The sequence below is a fragment of the Heloderma suspectum genome, chromosome 6 (genome assembly GCF_057233095.1).
Source record: "Heloderma suspectum isolate Gila_16-S chromosome 6, 16-S_ref, whole genome shotgun sequence".
NCBI lineage: Eukaryota > Metazoa > Chordata > Lepidosauria > Squamata > Helodermatidae > Heloderma > Heloderma suspectum.
This window is the reverse complement of record NC_139463.1, coordinates 77040862-77059660: the sequence shown is the minus strand read 5'-3', so window position 1 is coordinate 77059660 and position 18799 is coordinate 77040862. Positions and strand designations below refer to the sequence as shown.

The window sequence follows — 18799 nt, the reverse complement described above, 5'->3', positions numbered from 1 at the left end:
ATCAGGGAAATTGAAGTCCCCCATTACTACTACATCATGCTTCCTTAAAACGTTGGCTATTTGCTTTTCAAAAGTTTCATCCTCGTCTTCTCCTTGATTGGGTGGCCGGTAGTAGACTCCGACCACCAGGTTCCTTTTATTCTTTGCTCCATTTATTTTGATCCAGATGCTCTCAATGGGGCACCAAGCTCATCCTCCTGTATTTCTGTGCAGAGATATGTATTTTTCACATACAGTGCAACCCCACCTCCCTTTCTGTTCCTCTTGTTCTTTTTGAACAAGTTATATCCTTCAATTGCTGTATCCCAGTCATGCCAGTCATCCCACCAAGTCTCAGTTACACCTATCAAGTCATAATTTCCCTCCTGTATTAAGAGTTCAAGTTCGTTCTGCTTGTTTCCCATACTCTGGGCATTAGTATATAGACATCGAAGACCATGTGCTTCATAGTCTGGCTTTCTTCCTACATGGGTCTGAAGACTATTATTGGCCCATGGATGACCTACACCGGGAGCTAGACAGGGGTAGTGTGTCCCTGTTGGTTCTGCTGGACCTCTCAGTGGCTTTCGATACCATCAACCATGGTATCCCTTTAGGCCACCTCGCTGGGATGGGACTTGGAGGCACTGTTTTACAGAGGCTCCATTTCTTCTTAGAGGGGCGGATCCAGAAGGTAGTGCTGGGGGACTTCTGTTCAACTCCCTGGCCATTGGCCCATGGAGTTCCTCAGGGTTCTGTTTTGTCCCCCATGCTATTTAACATATACATAAAACCACTGGGAGAGGCTGTCCGGAGTTTTGGGGTTTGGTGTCACCAGTATGCTGATGACACCCAACTCTACTTTTCCTTCCCATCTAATTCCAAGGAAGCTGTTGTGGTGCTAAACCAATGTCTGTCGGCAGTAACGGACTGGATGAGGACAAACAAATGGAAGCTTAATCCAGACAAGACAGAGGTGCTCCTGGTCAGTCGAAAAGTAGATCAGGGAATAGGGATTCAGCTTGTGCTGGATGGGGTTACACTCCCGCTGAAGACACAGGTTCGCAGCCTGGGTATACTTCCGGATTCAGCCCTGAGCCTGGATGTCCAGGTTTCAGTGGTGGCCAGGAGTGCATTTGCACAGTTAAAGCTAGTGCACCAGCTGCACCCATTCCTTGAGATGTCTGACTTGGCCACAGTGACACAGGCCTTAGTTACATCCTGTTTGGATTATTGCAACACGCTCTACGTGGGGCTGCCTCTGAAGAGTGTTCAGAAACTTCAGCTGGTTCAAAGAGCTGCTGCCAGACTGTTGACTGGGGCTGGCTACAGGGAGTATACCACTCCACTGCTAAAACAGCTTTACTGGCTCCCAGTCTGTTTGCAGGCACAATTCAAAGTGCTGGTCATTACCTATAAAGCTCTATATGGCTCAAGTCCAGGTTATCTGAAAGACTGTGTTCTCCCCTATGAGCTTGCTCATGCACTGAGATCTTCAGGGGAGGTCCTTCTTGCCTGGTGGGAAGGCGGGAGAGGGCCTTCTCGGTGGCTGCCCCAAGGCTCTGGAACTCCCTTCCCAGGGAGGCGAGAGTGGCACTCCCCTTGGTATGTTTCTGCAGGCAGGTAAAAACTTTTTTGTTGCGGCAGGCCTTTGGGGATAGTCTGGACCTGTAAGAATATGATGGATTGATACTATTGTTTATATTGTTGTTTTCTTTAGAATTCTGATAATTTATATAATTTTAATATCATTGATGATTTAATTATATTTTTACTTTTGTATATTTCTGGGTTTTAACTGTACAAGTTTTTAATGTTGTAAAGCCGCCTTGAGTCCCAGTATTGGGGAAAAGGCAGGATATAAATATGATGATGATGATGATGATGATGTTCTTGTTTTTATTGTTTTAGGGCACAGTCCTCTGGCTCAGAGGCTTATGGGCATCCTGAGCAGAATGGGAGGAGTGGCCCGATTTGCATTTTGGCTAGACCGCCTTTTTCACCTGTCTAGTTGGGGCACGTCAGTGGGAGGGAAGGAGGCTGGGAAAGCCTCAGGATTCATCTATTGCTCACTTTGAATTTATGTATTTATTTGCCTTTTCATGTGGTTTCCCATAGCACGTGTCTATGGTGGGACCAATGCCAGCTCCAGGTTTTTGAGCACCCTTGGGCGAGATCCCTTCAATGGCCCCCTCCCTCAGTGAATCTACCTCCTCAGTGCCATTGTCACCAGCTGCTTTTGCTCCTCGTCCTCTTTCTCATCATTGCTGCCGCATGCTTGCTTGACAGGCAGAGAAACACTGAGCAAATAGGCCGTGGCATCTGCTCGTCCTCCTTCTCACCACCAACGTTGTCTGGTCCTGAAGAAGAGGCAGGAGAGCAAGGAGGTTGCAGTGGTGAAGGGAAGGAGCAAGTCCAGGGGGCTGTTGTTATTGGGCCCCTGCTGGGAGTGGGCCCTTAGCAGGCACCCAACCATGCCTACCCTTGATGTCAGCCCTGGGTGGGACTCAGGACAGCATACAAATTTAAACAGCACATCACCAAAACAAAACAAAGCCCCTTTTAAAGAAAGTAACTTCCATGAATTATTCTTCGCCTATCTGACCACTAGCGTTGACTGCAGCCCCATTAAAACAAAAAAGCTCTTGCTATTTTCTGCGCCGTATAAGGCAGGGCTGATGAGTGGGATTTTTTTTACCTGGGCCCTATGGTCACAACAAGAGCAGCAAACTACTAGCAAAGTAGTTGTATGAAAGTGTATCGCTGGTGTATAGTAATTTGATCAAAAATGGATCGAATTAGTATACACATTCACACCAGCCCATGGTAGAAAGCAGGTACGGCTAAAAATTTGTGGAGGAGAACCTCTGGAGATAGGATTGGGCATAAAAGATACCTCTCCTTGCATCTTGATAGATTTGTCCTGAAGACACAGCTGAGCCATGTTGTAACTCCAGAGGTCTCAGAGGAGGAAAGACCTTCAGAAAGGCTGCAGGTAGGTCACTGCTCCAGCGAGATGTGGGACTGAAACAGTCAGGGTGTGGGTTCTGGGGGGAAACGTCCAACAGGGTCTAGGTAAAACCCTGAGTTCCACGGCTCGAAGTGATTTCAGTGGAGGGAGCAAAGCCAATGGATGCAACCAAGGCTATCTGGGCTTATCCACAACCAAGCGATTTCAGCAAATGAGGGAGGGTTCAAGACCTATGGGTCAGCTAGGAGCGAACCAAGTGTTCACACAGCAAGGTGGCATCATGACTTAGAAAGGCCAGGAACGAAGTAGGTTATGCAGCCCTTGGGATAGGCCAGAAACACGGTGTGCTCGGGATTCTTATAGGATGTAAACAAACGGTACAAAAGGACAATAGGGGCTGGGTCCACTCATGACAATAAGACGATGAAGGTGAGAAGACGCTCAGGCAGAGTCAGTAGTGGTTTCAGACACTTGGACAAAGAGTCGGAATTGGGACAAAAATGGCTAGCTTAAATCTAAAATCTAATCAAGGCCTTCCTGAGATTGCAGTGTTTGGGATTTGCCCATCCTTGATTGGATCGTACCTGGGAAAGTCACCTGGTGCCTGAGGCCATCATGCTTATCTGGAAAGGCCTGATAGCCTTTCCAGATACGCATGATCTGCATAAGCATGGAAAGGCCTGATAATCATGGGGCACTTGATGTTGGTGTTCTCTGATTAAGTCCTTAAGTTCTCTGATTAAGTCATTGTCCTGGGTATGAGACCAAATGTCAAAATCTAAAACAGCTAGCCAAATGTTTGGCCCGTTCACACCAGAAGCCGGGGGGGGGGGGGGCAACAACTTCTTAGGGTACAACCCTATGCATGTTTACACAGAAAAAAAGTCCTACAACTCCCAGCATTCCCCAGCTAGCCATTCTGTCCAAACATGCATAGGACTGCGTCCTTAAAGTGACAGTGCCCTCTTCTGCCAAAGACTGGTGAGAGATGTGTGCAGGCTGTAGTGCCAAGCAGCATGCCAGCACCAGAGATGGGGAAATATTCTCCCTAGATAGATTCACCTTGGGCATACCTTATTGTACTTTTGATGCCAGGCAAAGACTTCTTTTGTTATCCTGAGCTGACTGTTTAATGCAGCTTACAAAATTGTGTGGCTTTTAATTTATCATTGACTTTTTCTTTTGTTCTATTTATATTTAAATTGTTTGGGGGCGCAATCCTATGCATGTTTAGGCAGAGAAAAGGCCTACAATTCCCAGCATTCCTCAGCCAGCCATGGCTGGCTGAGGAATGCTGGGAATTGTAGGCCTTTTCTCTGCCTAAATATGCATAGGATTGCACCCTTAATCTTTTTTTGTAAATCATTCTGGGAATATGCTTGAAGGGTAGCATATAAATACTTACGCTAGATTGACAGAGGTTTCAGAAGCTTCTTAGGAGCCAAAGTACACAGTGTGGGACACAGAGGGATCTGATTCCTTTTCATTACTCTAGATTCTATGCCACTCCAAATTCTGTTTGCATAATTGGTTAGGCTGGAAGATTTAGGCAAAATGAGGTGACAGTACAGAAGGTCAAGGCAGGCTACATGAAGTGATGTGTATTACTTCACTTTACTTCCAAACGTGGCAAGCCGGCCATGCTGTGTTTGGGGGCCCTTCCACTCACTCTGCTTTAAGTGTGCATGACATGAGGTGAGAGAGGGATCCCAATGGTGCCACCAGGGCAGGAGTTTAGGGCAGATGTTCAGGCTCCCTCTGTGCAGAATGAGCAAGAGGTGCCCCAAACACAGCATGGCTGACCTACCATGTTTTTAGATAAGTGAAGTAATACACATTACTGTCTGAAGTGAAGAGGGCACAAGACCATTAAGGCCAGAGACTAAAATTACCCAAATCCCCCCACTGAGATAGCCTCCTGTCCAGGGCCGGCCCTACCATAAGGCAGAGTGATGCAGTCGCCGCAGGTGGCAGATGCTGGGAGGTGGCAGCAAGGTGTTGGAGGAGACAGCCATGTGCCGTACGGCCTGCCCTGCACCCCCTAAGCTGCCTCCAGGTGCAGTAGAGGATGCCGTCCCTTCCCCAGTATCGAAGAAAGAGTCAACTGCCAGGCCAGTCAGCTTTTGTATATGGAATGGGAGGGGGGCGCCATCGTGTTCTTTGCCTCAGACAGCAAAATGTCTTGGGCTGGCCCTGCTTATGTCACACACTGCGGTGTGTGTGTTGTGATTGAGGGCAGAGTACGTTTGAATCCTGTGCTCCGTAGTCAAAGTATGGGTGGAGCACGGGGAGGTGGAGCAGTGTATTTTCTGTCTCAGTTGAGTGCAGGAGATCTGGATTCTAGTCCCCACTCAGCCATGGAAGGTCACTGTGTTTCTTTGGGCCAGTCACAGACTCTCAGCCCAACCCACCTCACAGGGCTGTTGTTGTGAGGATAAAATGGAGAGGAGGAGGAGGATTATGTACACCACCTTGGGTTCCTTAAGGAAGAAAAAAGGCAGGATATAAACATAATAAATAAATAAAGTTATGCCAGGACTGAGAGTGGGATCTGAGGGATTTGATTATTCAGACCAAGCTTACTTCTCTCCAAATATACAGACATACATTGCAACCCATTTTTGGACCCTCCAGCAGCAGAGTTGCTACAGCAATGGAAAAACAGTGGCATAACATTTAACTAACATAATCCTGATGGAACGCCAGTCTTAGATCTGTAGTGCTGGCATGTCTCCAGGACTTAACGTCAAATCTACAAGTATCAGCATGGAAATTTACACCAAATTTCAACCCAGAAGAATTTGAGCATAAGATTGTTTTCGAAAAGTGCCATAAGGCTCTGCTGTTTTTACTGCAGTAGACTAACATGAGTACCTCTCTGCAATTTGATCAGAATTTGGAAATTGACCCACAAATCAAATGCAGACGATTGATGATATGCCTGAACCAACAGACAAGGGAGGATGGTAACCGTTTCTGGAAATGGATAACTTTGTGGGTTAGTCAATGGCACATCTGGCAGAGAAAGAGTGCGCTTCTGGTCTTCATTGTGCAAACAGAATTGTGATGAAACTGAGCTTGATGTGGCTATATGCCATTTTAAATACCACAAAACAAATAACATTTCAGTACCTTAAAACCTCTGCTTTTGGAAATACAGCTCAGGCATCCAAAGAGAGGGCGCAGGGCAAAGTTCATCAGCCATGCCAAGGAAATGTGAACACAGATAACAGATACAAGAGATAAACGATCTTAAATTTCTCACTTTGCAAGTTGGAGAAATTCCAGTGCTTGTCCAGTGCCCAGAACAGACAAGGAAGAAGAGTCAAAAGTTATGAATTACAGAGTCGAAATACTGGAGCCTCCACAACAACTACGGTTCCTCATAATGCCTTGGGATGGAGAGTGCTTGTTAAGCATTATTAGCACCCCCTTCGGTGCACTTATGACAACTATACAAGACAGGGTACAACATAAGCCATATTTGGTGTCTTTGTCGAATGGTCTTCACAACACAGTAGAATGAGAACGACACATCAGAGAAGTAGGAAGATGTATGTTTGCCGCAAGGAGACGGTCATAGGATTAATCCATGCACCCAAGATTGGGGCAGGAAAACAAACAGGAAGATTATTGCAGCAAGACAGGAAATGCAGAGATAAGATAGGAACTGGGCCCATTCCAATGAATTGGTGTGAACACAAATCTTGATGGATTGGGGTGGGGGTGGGGGGTTGGAAAAGCTAAGGGTTTGCGATTGGAGGAAGTAAATGTGGGGAGGACACCAGCCTCTGTAGACAGTGGGTGTTATTAGATCAGTGGTGACTAGTTCTTCACGGCCCTAGGCACAGAGTGTGCAGTGCAGCAGCCTGACCTGGTCCATGTCACGACCTGAGAAACAGAGGTGAGTAAGCACAAACTCTCCAAGGCCCAGGATGCCTGATGGAGCCCTTATTTAGCCCAGGTACTGGGGAGCTAGAATAGCATGTGTGTGTGTGTGTGTGTGTGTGTGTGAGGGATGGTGGAGGATAGTTCATCCTTAGTGAAAAATATATAATCTTGCCAAGTTAACCATCACAGTAGCAGTGAATATTTATTTTACTTTGTTCTCATTTCTTTCCTCTTTAAAATGGATTTGGTTGGTTCTTCCCATATTACACATGCTTCTGTTTGTAGAATTAAAATGAAACAGTATAAATAAACCAGCATGTATTTGTTAAGTACTAACAGGGTAAAATTCAACATAAGGCCTACTTGGAGCGCCTCTCCCGACCTGAATCTACCAAGACACTATGATCAACATCTAGGGCCTTCCCCTGAGTGCCACCTCCAAGGGAGGCTCGGAAGGTGGCAACAGGGGAGAGGGCTGTTTTCAGTGTTTTCTGTGGTGGCCCCTTGATTATGGAATGATCTCCCCACTGAGGCTGGCCTGACACCAACACCGTCATCTTTTCAGTGCCAGGTTAAGACTGTCCTCTACTTCCAAGCATTTAATGGCATGTGACGGGCCATCTTTGCCAGCTGCCTGAACATGTCTAGTATTCTGTCAAAATTGGTTTTAGTTGTTTAAATTGTTTTACATTTTGTATAGTTTAATCTTTTATGCTGTTTTTATCTGTGAATTGCTGTGAACTGCCCAGAGAGCTTCAGCCATTGGGCAGTATATAAATAAAATTATATAATATTTTATAAAAAATAATATAACATTATTAACATTATTATTAATAATAATAATAATAGAGTAGACCCATTGGAATAAACAGGATGTAAGTTAGGCATGACTCACTTAAGTCCCATTCACTTTAATGGGTCTACTCTAAGTGGGACTTATGTTGGATTTTATCTTTGGAAATCTTTTGTTGCTGTTGTTTCTTTCACGCCCACGCCTCATAGCACCGGTGGCAGGACCACTCTTCAAACAGTTTTTAAGTTGAACCAGTTTGAAAGAATTCTGGGAATACACTGAGCTGGTGCTAAAAATTCCTAGCCCACTCTTTGAGTCTCAGAATCCTCTCAAGCCAGTTTTTTGAAGACCGTAATGTGGCTAGACTAGAGCTTTTACTGCAACAGTTATAGAAACTCCACCCCACTGGGCAAATTGTCATTATAAATAATTCACCTTATTTAACTTTTCTCATGCAAACTTACGTACCACCAAAACAGAGTGTGTGGGATTTGCTGGTTGAGCCAATCAGAAGCAAGGTTAGCTATAGAATAGTGTGTGAGCTTGTACACTGAATTGTACGAACCGTTGTTCAGAGATATGTATAGTTCCTATGTAACATGCTGTCAAGCATTTACTTGTGCAAGGTGATATTCAATTATCAAAAAACTTTCCGGTTTAAGACCAGAGTTAAGGCTATCTCATGTTGGCTCATGCGCCACAAAGTCAGGAAATTCGAAGCTAAGGATGATACCTTAACTTTGATGTCAGAAATTGTGCTTGTTTACAACTTGCCCTCTGTGCACCCACACTTCTCCTTGGTCTTTCAGGTCCAGATCCAGATGGGGAGGGTGGAGACCAGCAAAGATGCCCCATGTTGTCCTGGCCCTGTATTGCCTTATGAAGCATCTAAGTCTTACTGTTTTGCTAGATGAATCCTCCTAGCAGTTGGCTAGTGCCACTTTGTTGCTTATATCAGTAGCTGGCAGGATGGGTTAAATAGTGAGAGGGAGCCTTCTTCTAGCAATAAGGCTAGATGCTTCATAAGGCAATACAGGATCAGGACAATGTGGGGCAGCTTTGCTGACCAAGGAAAAGTATGGCTGCACTACCTATATCCATGACCATCCATTCCATATTTCACTATGCTCTTCTAGCTCCTGCACTACCCCCTTCACCATACACCTGGCATCTCCATTGAGGTGTCTGCAAGGCCAGACTGAGGCACCCAGTAAACTATTTTCCTACTCCATGAAAGGAATGGAGTGATTTCTCCATTCACTTGTATGGGGGGGGGGGAGAGAAAGGTGCCCTGTCAAAAAATGGCTGAAGGGGGACTGGAAGCCCACTCCCCGCCAAGGACCCTTATAGCAACACAGTCCTTGCCGGGCGGGGCAGGGGTGGCATTGCTCCCACTCCAGCTGATGTTCAGCAGGACAAAGAAATTGCTCCATTAACTTGCATGGGAGGGAGGGAGAAGCCAGAGTAAGAAGCTCATGTGCAGGGTGCATATTCACGCACACACACACACACAGAAGGGGGGTGTTCCAACATTTTGTGATTGACCCCCCCCACACAGCAGCCAATTTGTGGTGGTGCCCAGGGCACTTTTTCAAAATTCTCAATGTGCCCACATGTAGGTTGGTGACCCCACCACCTCCAAAGCAGGTAGACAGTGAAGAGGAATGAGAGGTGGTGGATATCCTGGACTCCTGTGTCCCAGGAACCTGCATTCAATGGCCAGGCCTGCTCTCTGCTTTGCTGATTCTACCCCAGGTCCCTGGCCAAACCAGGTCCTGCCACTGTGGCAGGGGTCCCTGGGAGGGGCAATGGCATCAGGCTCCCAGCCAACCAAGCACAGGGGAGACCTCTTTGGAGGAGGACGAGGAGGAGTTCGATCCGTCAGCACACTTCTCTCCTGTAGTAGACCTGGGGCAACCTGAAGAGTCCTGCGACAGACCCATCCTGAGCCCAGAACCCCTTCAAACCCATCCTGAGCCCAGCCATGGTTTCAGACTCTCCTTCTGTCCATGGCTCACTAGAGCGCTGGCAGCAATGGCCCAGGTGGGATGCTCAGAGCCATCACTGGAGTTCCTGCCTGGCTGCCAGAAGACACTTTTGCCCAGGGCATGCTCATGAGAAAGGGTCTACTCAAGAGGAGGCAGACCCAGCTGTGGCTACTAAAGAGGCAGACCTGGCAGCAGCTAGTGAACCAGGGACAGCTAGCACATGAGCGCTCAGTCTTCCTCGGACTTTTGCTGGCTTAACAGCTCCTGTAGAGTTATCGTGCTCCCTTATGGGTTCAGGACATGTGGAGGCTATGATTTGTACAAGAGGATCCCCAGAAAACAGGATATGGCTTGAAAGATTCCTTTCCTTGGATCTTGATAGATCCATCCTGGAGATGAAGGTGGGGTGTCTTGAAACTCCTGAGGTTTCAGCAAGGAGGCCCCTTAAGAGATGGCAAGCAGGTCACTGCTTCAGCTAAAGTGGAGATCTAAACATCTAGAGCAGGCACTCTGGAAAAAGAGGGTCTGATGAGGCTCAGGCAGAATCCTGGGTTCTGTGGCTCAAAGTGATTTCAGCAGAGTGAATGAGAGCAAGGGCAGCCAAGGCAATCTCAGCTTGACCACAACCAAGTGATTTCAGCAAAGGAGTGAAGATCTGAGACCTGCGGATCAGCAAAGTGGGGCCTTTGCTGTGGATGGCCAGGAACAAAACAGGTTCTTATAGGGTTTAAACAAAGCTTAGAAAAGGACCATAGGGTCTGGCTCCACTCATGACAATAAAACTAAGGTGGGAAGACTCTCAGGCAAAATCGGTCATGGTCTGGGACAACCACACAAGAAGTGAGAGGGCTTCTCACTCAAGCCAGCTGTGGGACAAAACAGTTGGCTCAAGAAAGGTAAAATCTAACCAGGACTTTGCCTTCCTGAAATGATGATGCTTGGGTTGTACCTATCCTTGATTGGATCATACCTGGGGAAGTCACTCAGTGCCTGAGGCAATGAGGCAGATCTGGGGAGGCTGGATTGCTGGGCCTATCTAATCCGGAGGCACTTAATCAAATCATGTTGCTGGGTCATCCTTGTCCTGAGGACGTGACCAAACGCCCCTGTCAAAAACAGCTAACCGAATGTTCTGCCTATTCATGTAGGAATCTCCCCTTGCTAGGCACTCAGCAAAACTTCTTAAAGTGACAGTCCCTTGTTCTGCCGACACGCTGTAGTGTTAGTGGCATGCTAACATCTCTCTTTCCCAGCAGAAGTCTGAAGTCAAGGTAAACATGAGAATGCTTTCAATCTCTTTTTCTCGCAAATAGAAAAAAGGAGAGAGCAGACCTATTCTCATAACATCGAACTGTGGTGGCTTCTTACGTCAAGCAGGCTATAGTGTCAGGAAAAATATCCTGAATGCCAGGAACTGTGTTAGAACTAGCTGGAGCCGTTCAACGCAAAAGGGTGAGAAAACAGTGTGGCTACTGGTAGCCATATGCAGGATTGTAAGGGCTGCTGCTGCATTGGGGCTTAGGGATTTCAGAAGCAGGCGGAAATGTTTATTCTCAGTCATTTGCAGTTTAAACCCTCCTAATTTTCTGGGACAATGAATTTCTCCATGTAACCAATATGAGTAGCAGTACTGTTTATCTGCAAACTCAGTTAACTGAATCTTTTGGATGCCCTTTTTCGGGCAATGCGGTTATGCTTTAGTCATGCTGGCTGAGAGTGCAATCCTATGCATGTTTATGCTGGGATTTGTAGCACTTTTTTGTCTAGACATGCATAGGATTGCGCCCTTAGTGTATTTGTCATTTTAGCAATGTCAAGACACCACCTCTTTTAGTAAGTGCAAACTTCCAGAAGTAATGGATTTCCTGGTTTGATGTGGGATCAGGAGCAATCTACCTGTCACTGGTGTGCCTCTTCTCCAGCAATTCATTCAAGGCCAAGCTAGAAACAACATTAATTGCATGAATGCAATTAATTGTATTTATTTATTTATATACCGCCCAATAGCCGAAGCTCTCTGGGCGGTTCACAAAAATTAAATCCAAAAAGCACACAATAAAACAATATAAAAACATTAAAATTAAGGCATACCTTTTTGACATGTAATTAAAAAGCAGTGTGTGTGCGCACGTGTGCACGCATTTAGCATGTGCAATTGTGCACATAGCATACTAGTGCCTGCTGCCAATTCACAGCAACATGGCATCCCTGCCCTATGTATATTAAAGACCTTCCAATATTTTCTCATTGCAAAGGCTCGCAATTCCAGCAAAAAGGCCGAATGTGGAAGCTATCTCAGGGAGTTTTCAAAACCAGGATTTATAACCAGGAAATTAACTCTGGGGGTTTCTAGACAGAGGGCTCCTAATGTGTCCAATTAGAGCAGGGGAGGGCAACCAAAATTGTGGGTGGAGGAGGACAGATGATATCAGGGGATGTGGCCATGCCCCTGATGCCATTTGGTCTCTGGTGGGCACATAGGGAGGGAACCAGCTTCACTTGCCCCATGCCTTCTCCCATCTAGATAACCCCATACAATTCTGTGAATGAGGCAGATTGATGGTGCAATGAAAGCCTCATCTGGAAGTGCCCTTTCACCCATAGCAACCTGCCCACATGCACATGAAAACAACATCAGAGACCTTGTGTGTGTGCCAGCCTGTAAGATCAATTAGGGCACAAGGGATAGGGCCTTCTCGGTAGTGGCCCTCTGCTTGTTGGACTGTGTTCCAATTGTTGTCCTCCTGCCCCCGTCATTAAGAAGTCTAAACACTTTCCTGTTTCCTTTGCCTATAACTGAGCAAATTTTTGGGTGGTGTATATATGGTGCAAGCTGGTTTTCATGGTTAAATCTGCTATTTTATTATTGTTGTTCTTTTATAATTGTTTTATTGTGTTTTATGATTTTGGTTTTGTATGCTGCCTTAGGAGGATTTATCCTAAAAGGCAGCCTAAAAATCTTTTAGGCAGACGGACAGATAGAATAAAAGATACAGCAGTCCTTCTGTTATAACAATTCCAGATATCACAATGAGGTCTTCCAACAAGTAAAATACCTTCCCAACTTTCGTTTCAGATGCATCTGGTACTCTGCACCCTGTTTGTGACGCTGATCACTGCTGAGCAATGCACCAATGAAGTGAAAGTCAGCCTCACTGTCCTGAGCAGAACTGTAGAAAAAAGCCCTCTAGTGATACAAGGTGATTATCAGCCTCACCTGGAGTTGGCGACAGCCCTCCACTCTGGATAATTTTTAGAACCCTACATTGGCTCCATGTGGCATGGATCCACATGAAGTCATTGAAAGCAGTGGTTGGCAACTACGAGAAGCTACGAGCCAAATCCTTGCCTGTAGATCAGAGGTGAGCAGCATGTGTTGCATGCGCTCTGCCCCACCTCCCCCACTGCAGCCACCGCCACCTCCCAAAATTGTAAAACAAACATCTCTTTCTAAAAGCAGCATCCGGAGTGGCCATTTTCACCTTTTTTTACCCTTTTAATGCTCTACAGCTAGTAAAGAGCACCACAAATCAAAATTAACGTGCAAACATTTTGATCCTAATTTTGATCCTTTTGGCACTCCATAGCCTCTCCGGACTCGATTAAAAAAACAAACAAACTTATTTTTTCTGCACAGCAGGAGGGGAGGGGAGGGTCTGGGGACAAGGGGGCAAAAATGGCTCCCAGATCTTTCAAAGTTGCCCGCCCCTGCTATAGATCATTCCCACCTGACCCCCAACTCACATTCTAGGTTCTGAAACGAAACATTTTGCCAATCTGCTCTTCACAGCTGGCTTCACAAAGCAGAGGAAAGAATAGAACCGACACACATCTCATTACTCTAGTGCATACTTAAACTTAAGTTCTGTTTAGGACCACTGTTCTGGTTTGCTTGTTCTCTGTCGACTACCACATTTTCCTGATACGTTTGGTCTTTCTAACCTTGTAAGGGAGTGGGATGCTAGAAAGAGTTTCTGAATTAATAAGTCCTGTATTAGTTCTTTGAGGCCACAACCTAACAAAACTATATGTGCACATGGGGGAGAATGGTACACATAAGCAGGGCTTTCTTTGAAGTGTTCACTTTGGCTGTTTGCAGTGCTGATGAACCATAATGCTTTTCAGCCAGTCCCTACCACAAACCTATAGGAGTCTCTACCACAGAACTCACCCTGGGTTACCCTTACCATGCATGCCGAGTGATGCCCCCAACAGACAGGAAACAGTACAGTGGATTGCTTTCCCAGGACCAGGTTTCCCACCCACTGACCAGGGCCGGCACTACCATTAGGTAGAGCGAGGCAGCAGCCTTAGGCAGAGATGCTGCCAGGGTGGTAGTGGCAGAAACACCTGGAACTTCAACATTTTCTCAGTTCATTGCACTGGTATCCTCAAGACCACCTAAAAGTACAGCAGAGGTTACTAGTGGCTCCTAGGACAGTTTCGGAGATTTAGAGAACAGCCAGCCATGTTTCCATGCAGCTGCAGTTCCGTCCAAACTGGATGCGATACTTTGGACTAAATGACGGCTGGCAGGCAAACATGTGTATTAAAGCCCCAACAGCAGCTGCTGCTTTTAGTTAAAGTGGGACAATTTTCAGTAGAGGAGCAGTTTGGGAAGGGAATCTAGACAAGTGTTTGTGAATGATAAACACAATGGAAACCATGGGCAAGAAACAACAGGGAGAAGTTGTAGTGGAAACTTGGCAGGTTGGGGAAGGGTTCAGCATTCCCACCCCCACCCCACCCCGCCGCTATTTCTCTGCTGCAGAGAGGGAAACAAAGCAGGGGGTAGAGCTGCAATGGGGAAGTGGCAGGCTAGAGAAGGAGTTAAGCACCCAGCCCTTGGATGTCTGTTTCAGATTGCTCCCTGACAAAGCTTTATGGTTTGTATGCAAACCATGCAAAGGTTTGCATGAGATGTGCAGTTTGGCCCTTTGTGATGCGTCCCAGAGGAGTTGAAATTAAAAAGTTGTTTTGTCCTTTCAATCTGCTTGGGGGCATGAAAAACATGGCCCCCCTACACCCACAGGCTCTGGCAACCTGCTGCCTCATCCCTAAAGGCTGCCAGCAGGATTTTTTGGGAGCCAGTATAAGATTTGTGTCGTTCCACTTTGTGTAGGCCTGACAGGGCCAGCCCTCCCATGAGGTGGGGTGAATTCCCTGCCTCAGGTGCCAGATCCAGAAGGATGGCAGATTACATGTCTCCTCCACCCAACCAAAAGGTCCCACCCACTTCTACATCACATGACACTATCACAAATATTCATTATCCAGATCCAGGGCATACTTAAGAGCTATAGTCCACACAGCTTTGCCTTCTGGTACAAACTCCATCTGTAATAAGTTCTCTACCTATTATGACAGAGGTCCTGATCAGGGCCAGCCTGAGACATTTTGCTGCCTGAGGCGAAGGACAAGATGACACCCCCACCCCACCCTCATTCCAAATATAGAAGCCGACTGGACCAGCATCTTACTTCAACACTGGCCACAGGACATCCTCCACTGCACCCAAGGGCAGCAGGCTAGCTTAGCGGGTCCTCCAACATGTTGTCACTGTTTGCTCACTCACTGCTTTGCCTGCTGCCTGCTCATAGCTTGTGCAAACCAATACTTCAGTGCAACAGTGGCAGCACCAGTACGTGTCACTTTAGCAGAGGAGTGCATAAGAAAATAAGAACATAAGAAGAGCCCTGCTGGATCAGGCCAAGGTCCATCTAGTCCAGCATTCTGTTCACAGAGCAGCCAACCAGCTGTCGACCAGGAACCCACAAGCAGGGCATGAGCGCAACAGTGATACATGCATCTCATGCTTGCCTAGGGTGACCGTGTGTCCTACTTTACAGAGGACAGCCCTGTATTGGAAGGGCTTTCCAGCCCAGGTCTGCATTAAAGATAAAAGACCCTAAGAAGGAAGAGCACCCGGGGCCTTGAAGTTCAACAGTGAGCACTAGACAGCAGACTCAGAACGCACACAGCTCACCTGATCATGGTAACCTGTATTGTCTGTCAGTTTAAATTATAGTAATTATTTCTAAATTTTCATCTATACACATAAATTAATACATGCAAATCTTATACAAATCACTCATTGCAAAAGCAATGAGGAAGTGCCCACCCTATGCCTGCTGAAATGTGTGGCCTGGGTGGCTCCCTCTTTGCCTGCTCACATGGTCAGGGGCCTTTCTGAACAGTGCTGTCTGTGATGCATGAGGAGAAGGCGACTAAGCAAGTCAGACAGGTCAAGCTAGCAACAAGCAGGTAACGCTGCTGAGGCACCAAATCAGGGGATGGAAATGGCTGGAGGAAGGCTCAGGTAGAATAGGCGGGGCAGGCTGCTACCACCACTGCCCCCTTCCCAGCATCTGCCACCTGAGGTAGCCGCCTTGCTAGGCCTAATGGTAGGGCCGGCCCTGGAATGGACAGGAACCCTGGTCCTGGGGAAGGCAGTCCATTGCACTGATGTCCTGTCTCTCAGGACATGTTGGTCCCAACATTTGCCATGCTTTATAAAGGCCATGCTAGAGTGAGTTTTGTGACAGACACTCCTTTAATTTGGAGGTAGGGGGTGGCACTGTGTCACAAAAGAAGGAAATCAGGCCACGTCCCCTCAGTTCTCATTGTGTCTCCTCTTCTCCCTTTCAATTTGTTGTTTCAGTTCCAAGCAAAGAAGGCAGCACAGCACCAACGAGCCTGAAAAGAAAAAAAAGGCAGCCTGACCGCCATAGTGAGGTTTTTGATGATACAAGCATGAGATGGATTGAGTTCCAAGGATCTATTCCCGACGGAGCTGTGTCATTCTGGAACAGTCATGCCAATAGGAAAGAATATCCCTGTTCTACACAAGGTTGTCAAGCTGGATTCTACAATCCAGATCTTGGCTCATTTTGTTTCTACCCTTTTGCAGGGAAACAAGACAAGACCCCTCATTTCTGGCTTTTAGTGAATGAAAATAATCTAGAATTATTGGAATGGCACAGTGAGCCATTCGATGGGTTTCCATCCAATTTTATAGACACCTGCCCGGGAGAAGGATTTTACGTAGCAAAAAATAAATATGGTATCGGGGAGGTTGACCGACAGAATAATACTTTCCTTATAGGAATTGATGGTACAGAGTACTGTTATAAATCATATGATATCCTCACCATTAATAAAGACTATAAGTCTCAGAAAATCTCCAACGTCCACTACTTTAGGGAGCAGGGAACATACGAGAACAAGGCCGTGATCTTAAAAATCGCCAAAGCCTTTAACCACAACTGTGATGTAGCGAAAAAGAAAGTCTCCTTGACGAAGGAAGTAGCTTTTGAAAATCACTGGGATTTTAACAAGTCCCTCTCGCTGGGTACAAGCTTTACCCTGTCTGCAGGGGTACCTAGAATCTTGGAAGGCAGTTGGTGTATTTCTGGGGAGGCAACCTTAAGCTGGAGTGATGGTTTCAGATTGACCGAGACTGACAAACATTCCATAGAGGTGGAAACCGAAGTTCAACCCAATCATGAGTGTGAAGTGCAAATGGAGGGCATCAGAATGAAAGCAGAGATTCCCTTCAGCGCCTCAGTGGTTCGCTACTACAAAAATGGGGTGAAACGACGTGCCACTGTGTATGGAGTCAGCAGAAATTCGGTTGTGGAACAAATCAATGCCATCATAAAGCGGTGCCGGCCCATCCCAAACGCAATTCCCTGTAAATGATCCTCATGCCCAGAAGAGTAGCTGAGTTAGCCTGCAGCAGAAATGGGAAGAAAAAGGAAGTGCTATGGTGGCAACTTAGAGACCCATGGATGCTGCTGGCCTGAGCCTTGACAAGAAATAGCCTACTTCAACAGATAAATACAATTCTAGTTACAACTTTGTTATTTTATTTTATTGTTAGCCACCATATTTGTTAGAATGCTCGGTTATAATAGATACTGGACAGAATGAAGCCACCTTTCCATCTCTCTGTATAACTCCTCACTGAATAACCATCATCAGATTTGAACATAAGCTTCCACATAGGGTGGAAGCATACCTCTGAATACAAGATGTGGGGAACAAACAACAGTGGATTGGGCTATCATTGCCCATGAGCTTCCAGAAGCATCCAGCTGAGCATTGTGGGAAACAGAAAGCTGGACTAAACACACCTTGGTCTGATATAGCTAGACAATCTTTATATTCTAAAGTGAAGGTAACACCCAAACACGCCCTATTTCCTTTGTTGGTAGACCAGATTCCAGATGTAGACAGCATATAACTGTCCACCAAGCTTCATATCCAGGCGTGACATCAGCACGTGGCATGGTCTGGCAAATGCCAGGGTCCACAGGTCCTGCAGGGCCCACCACTGCTCCTGCCAGGTTCCTTATTTTCAATAAAAATAAAAATAAAATATTGCCCAGCTCTAAGTAGAGAAGTGCCAGTTGAGACAGCTGCAGCCACCGTCATCTTCATTGTCCTCCCCGTGGTGCCTTTGTCCTGCCCCCAACATACATGAAGTAGAGGCTCAGAGACATTCTGGAGAAATGAAGATGGTGGTGGCAGCTGCCTTGCCCAGAGCTTCTCTTCTCAGAGCCAGGCTAAAGGAGTACTGGGTGACTGGAGCTGCACTGCTGCTCCTCTCAGCGCTGTGCACCTCCATCCAACCTAACCCCCCCCCCCAAATGTCCATCTCATTTTGGCCAGGTACCCCTCAAATCGAACACTGGCCCTGTTGTTCATACAGCCCACATTGGCGGCTCACAAGTAGTGCCTGGACTGGCCACCTGCTAGAGACTCCATAAACGGAGAGGTTGCCTAGCAACCAGCAGGCCCAAATACATGGCTGGTGAGCTGTGTGTGGCTTAGTGGGTCGCAAGTTGTGCTGACTTGGCCTCCAACTACCACTTTCCTCATTCCCTTGAGGAGGTCAACTCCTGGCTACAAAAGCCTGTGTAATTATAAACCAGCTAATCTCCAAGGATACCAAGAGAGACCTCGAAAGTCAGTTCCAAGAGGTTTTGCCCTAGGGATGAAACTTCTAGAGATCCAATAAAATCCCAGCATGATCTTAGCTTAATTCATTTGCAGGCTAAAGACTTTGCAAAGCAAGATATAACAAACACAGAGCTCCTGGGAGCAGGTAATAGAGCTAGTAATCTCCTGGCTTTTAAATGTCAACGCAACAGAGGCCTTTCACAATACAATAGC

At 46.5% G+C, this 18799-nt stretch overlaps 1 protein-coding gene across 1 annotated transcript; it reads left to right on the top strand.

The window, feature by feature from the left end:
* The first annotated feature begins 2950 nt into the window (after positions 1-2950).
* LOC146341262 (natterin-4-like) lies at positions 2951-17323 on the top strand. Its single transcript, XM_084807040.1, has 3 exons — positions 2951-2974; positions 12699-12822; positions 16284-17323. Exons 2-3 carry the CDS (start codon positions 12699-12701, stop codon positions 17321-17323), a joined length of 1164 nt encoding a protein of 387 aa, XP_084663166.1. The 5' UTR covers positions 2951-2974.
* The last annotated feature ends 1476 nt before the right edge of the window (positions 17324-18799 follow it).

Coding starts and splice junctions, on each gene's coding strand:
- LOC146341262 (XM_084807040.1), top strand. CDS start 12,699: ATGCATCTGGTACTCTGCACCCTGTTTGTGACGCTGATCACTGCTGAG. Junction 12,823..16,283: donor AAGCCCTCTAGTGATACAAG/GTGATTATCAGC, acceptor TTGTTGTTTCAG/TTCCAAGCAAAGAAGGCAGC.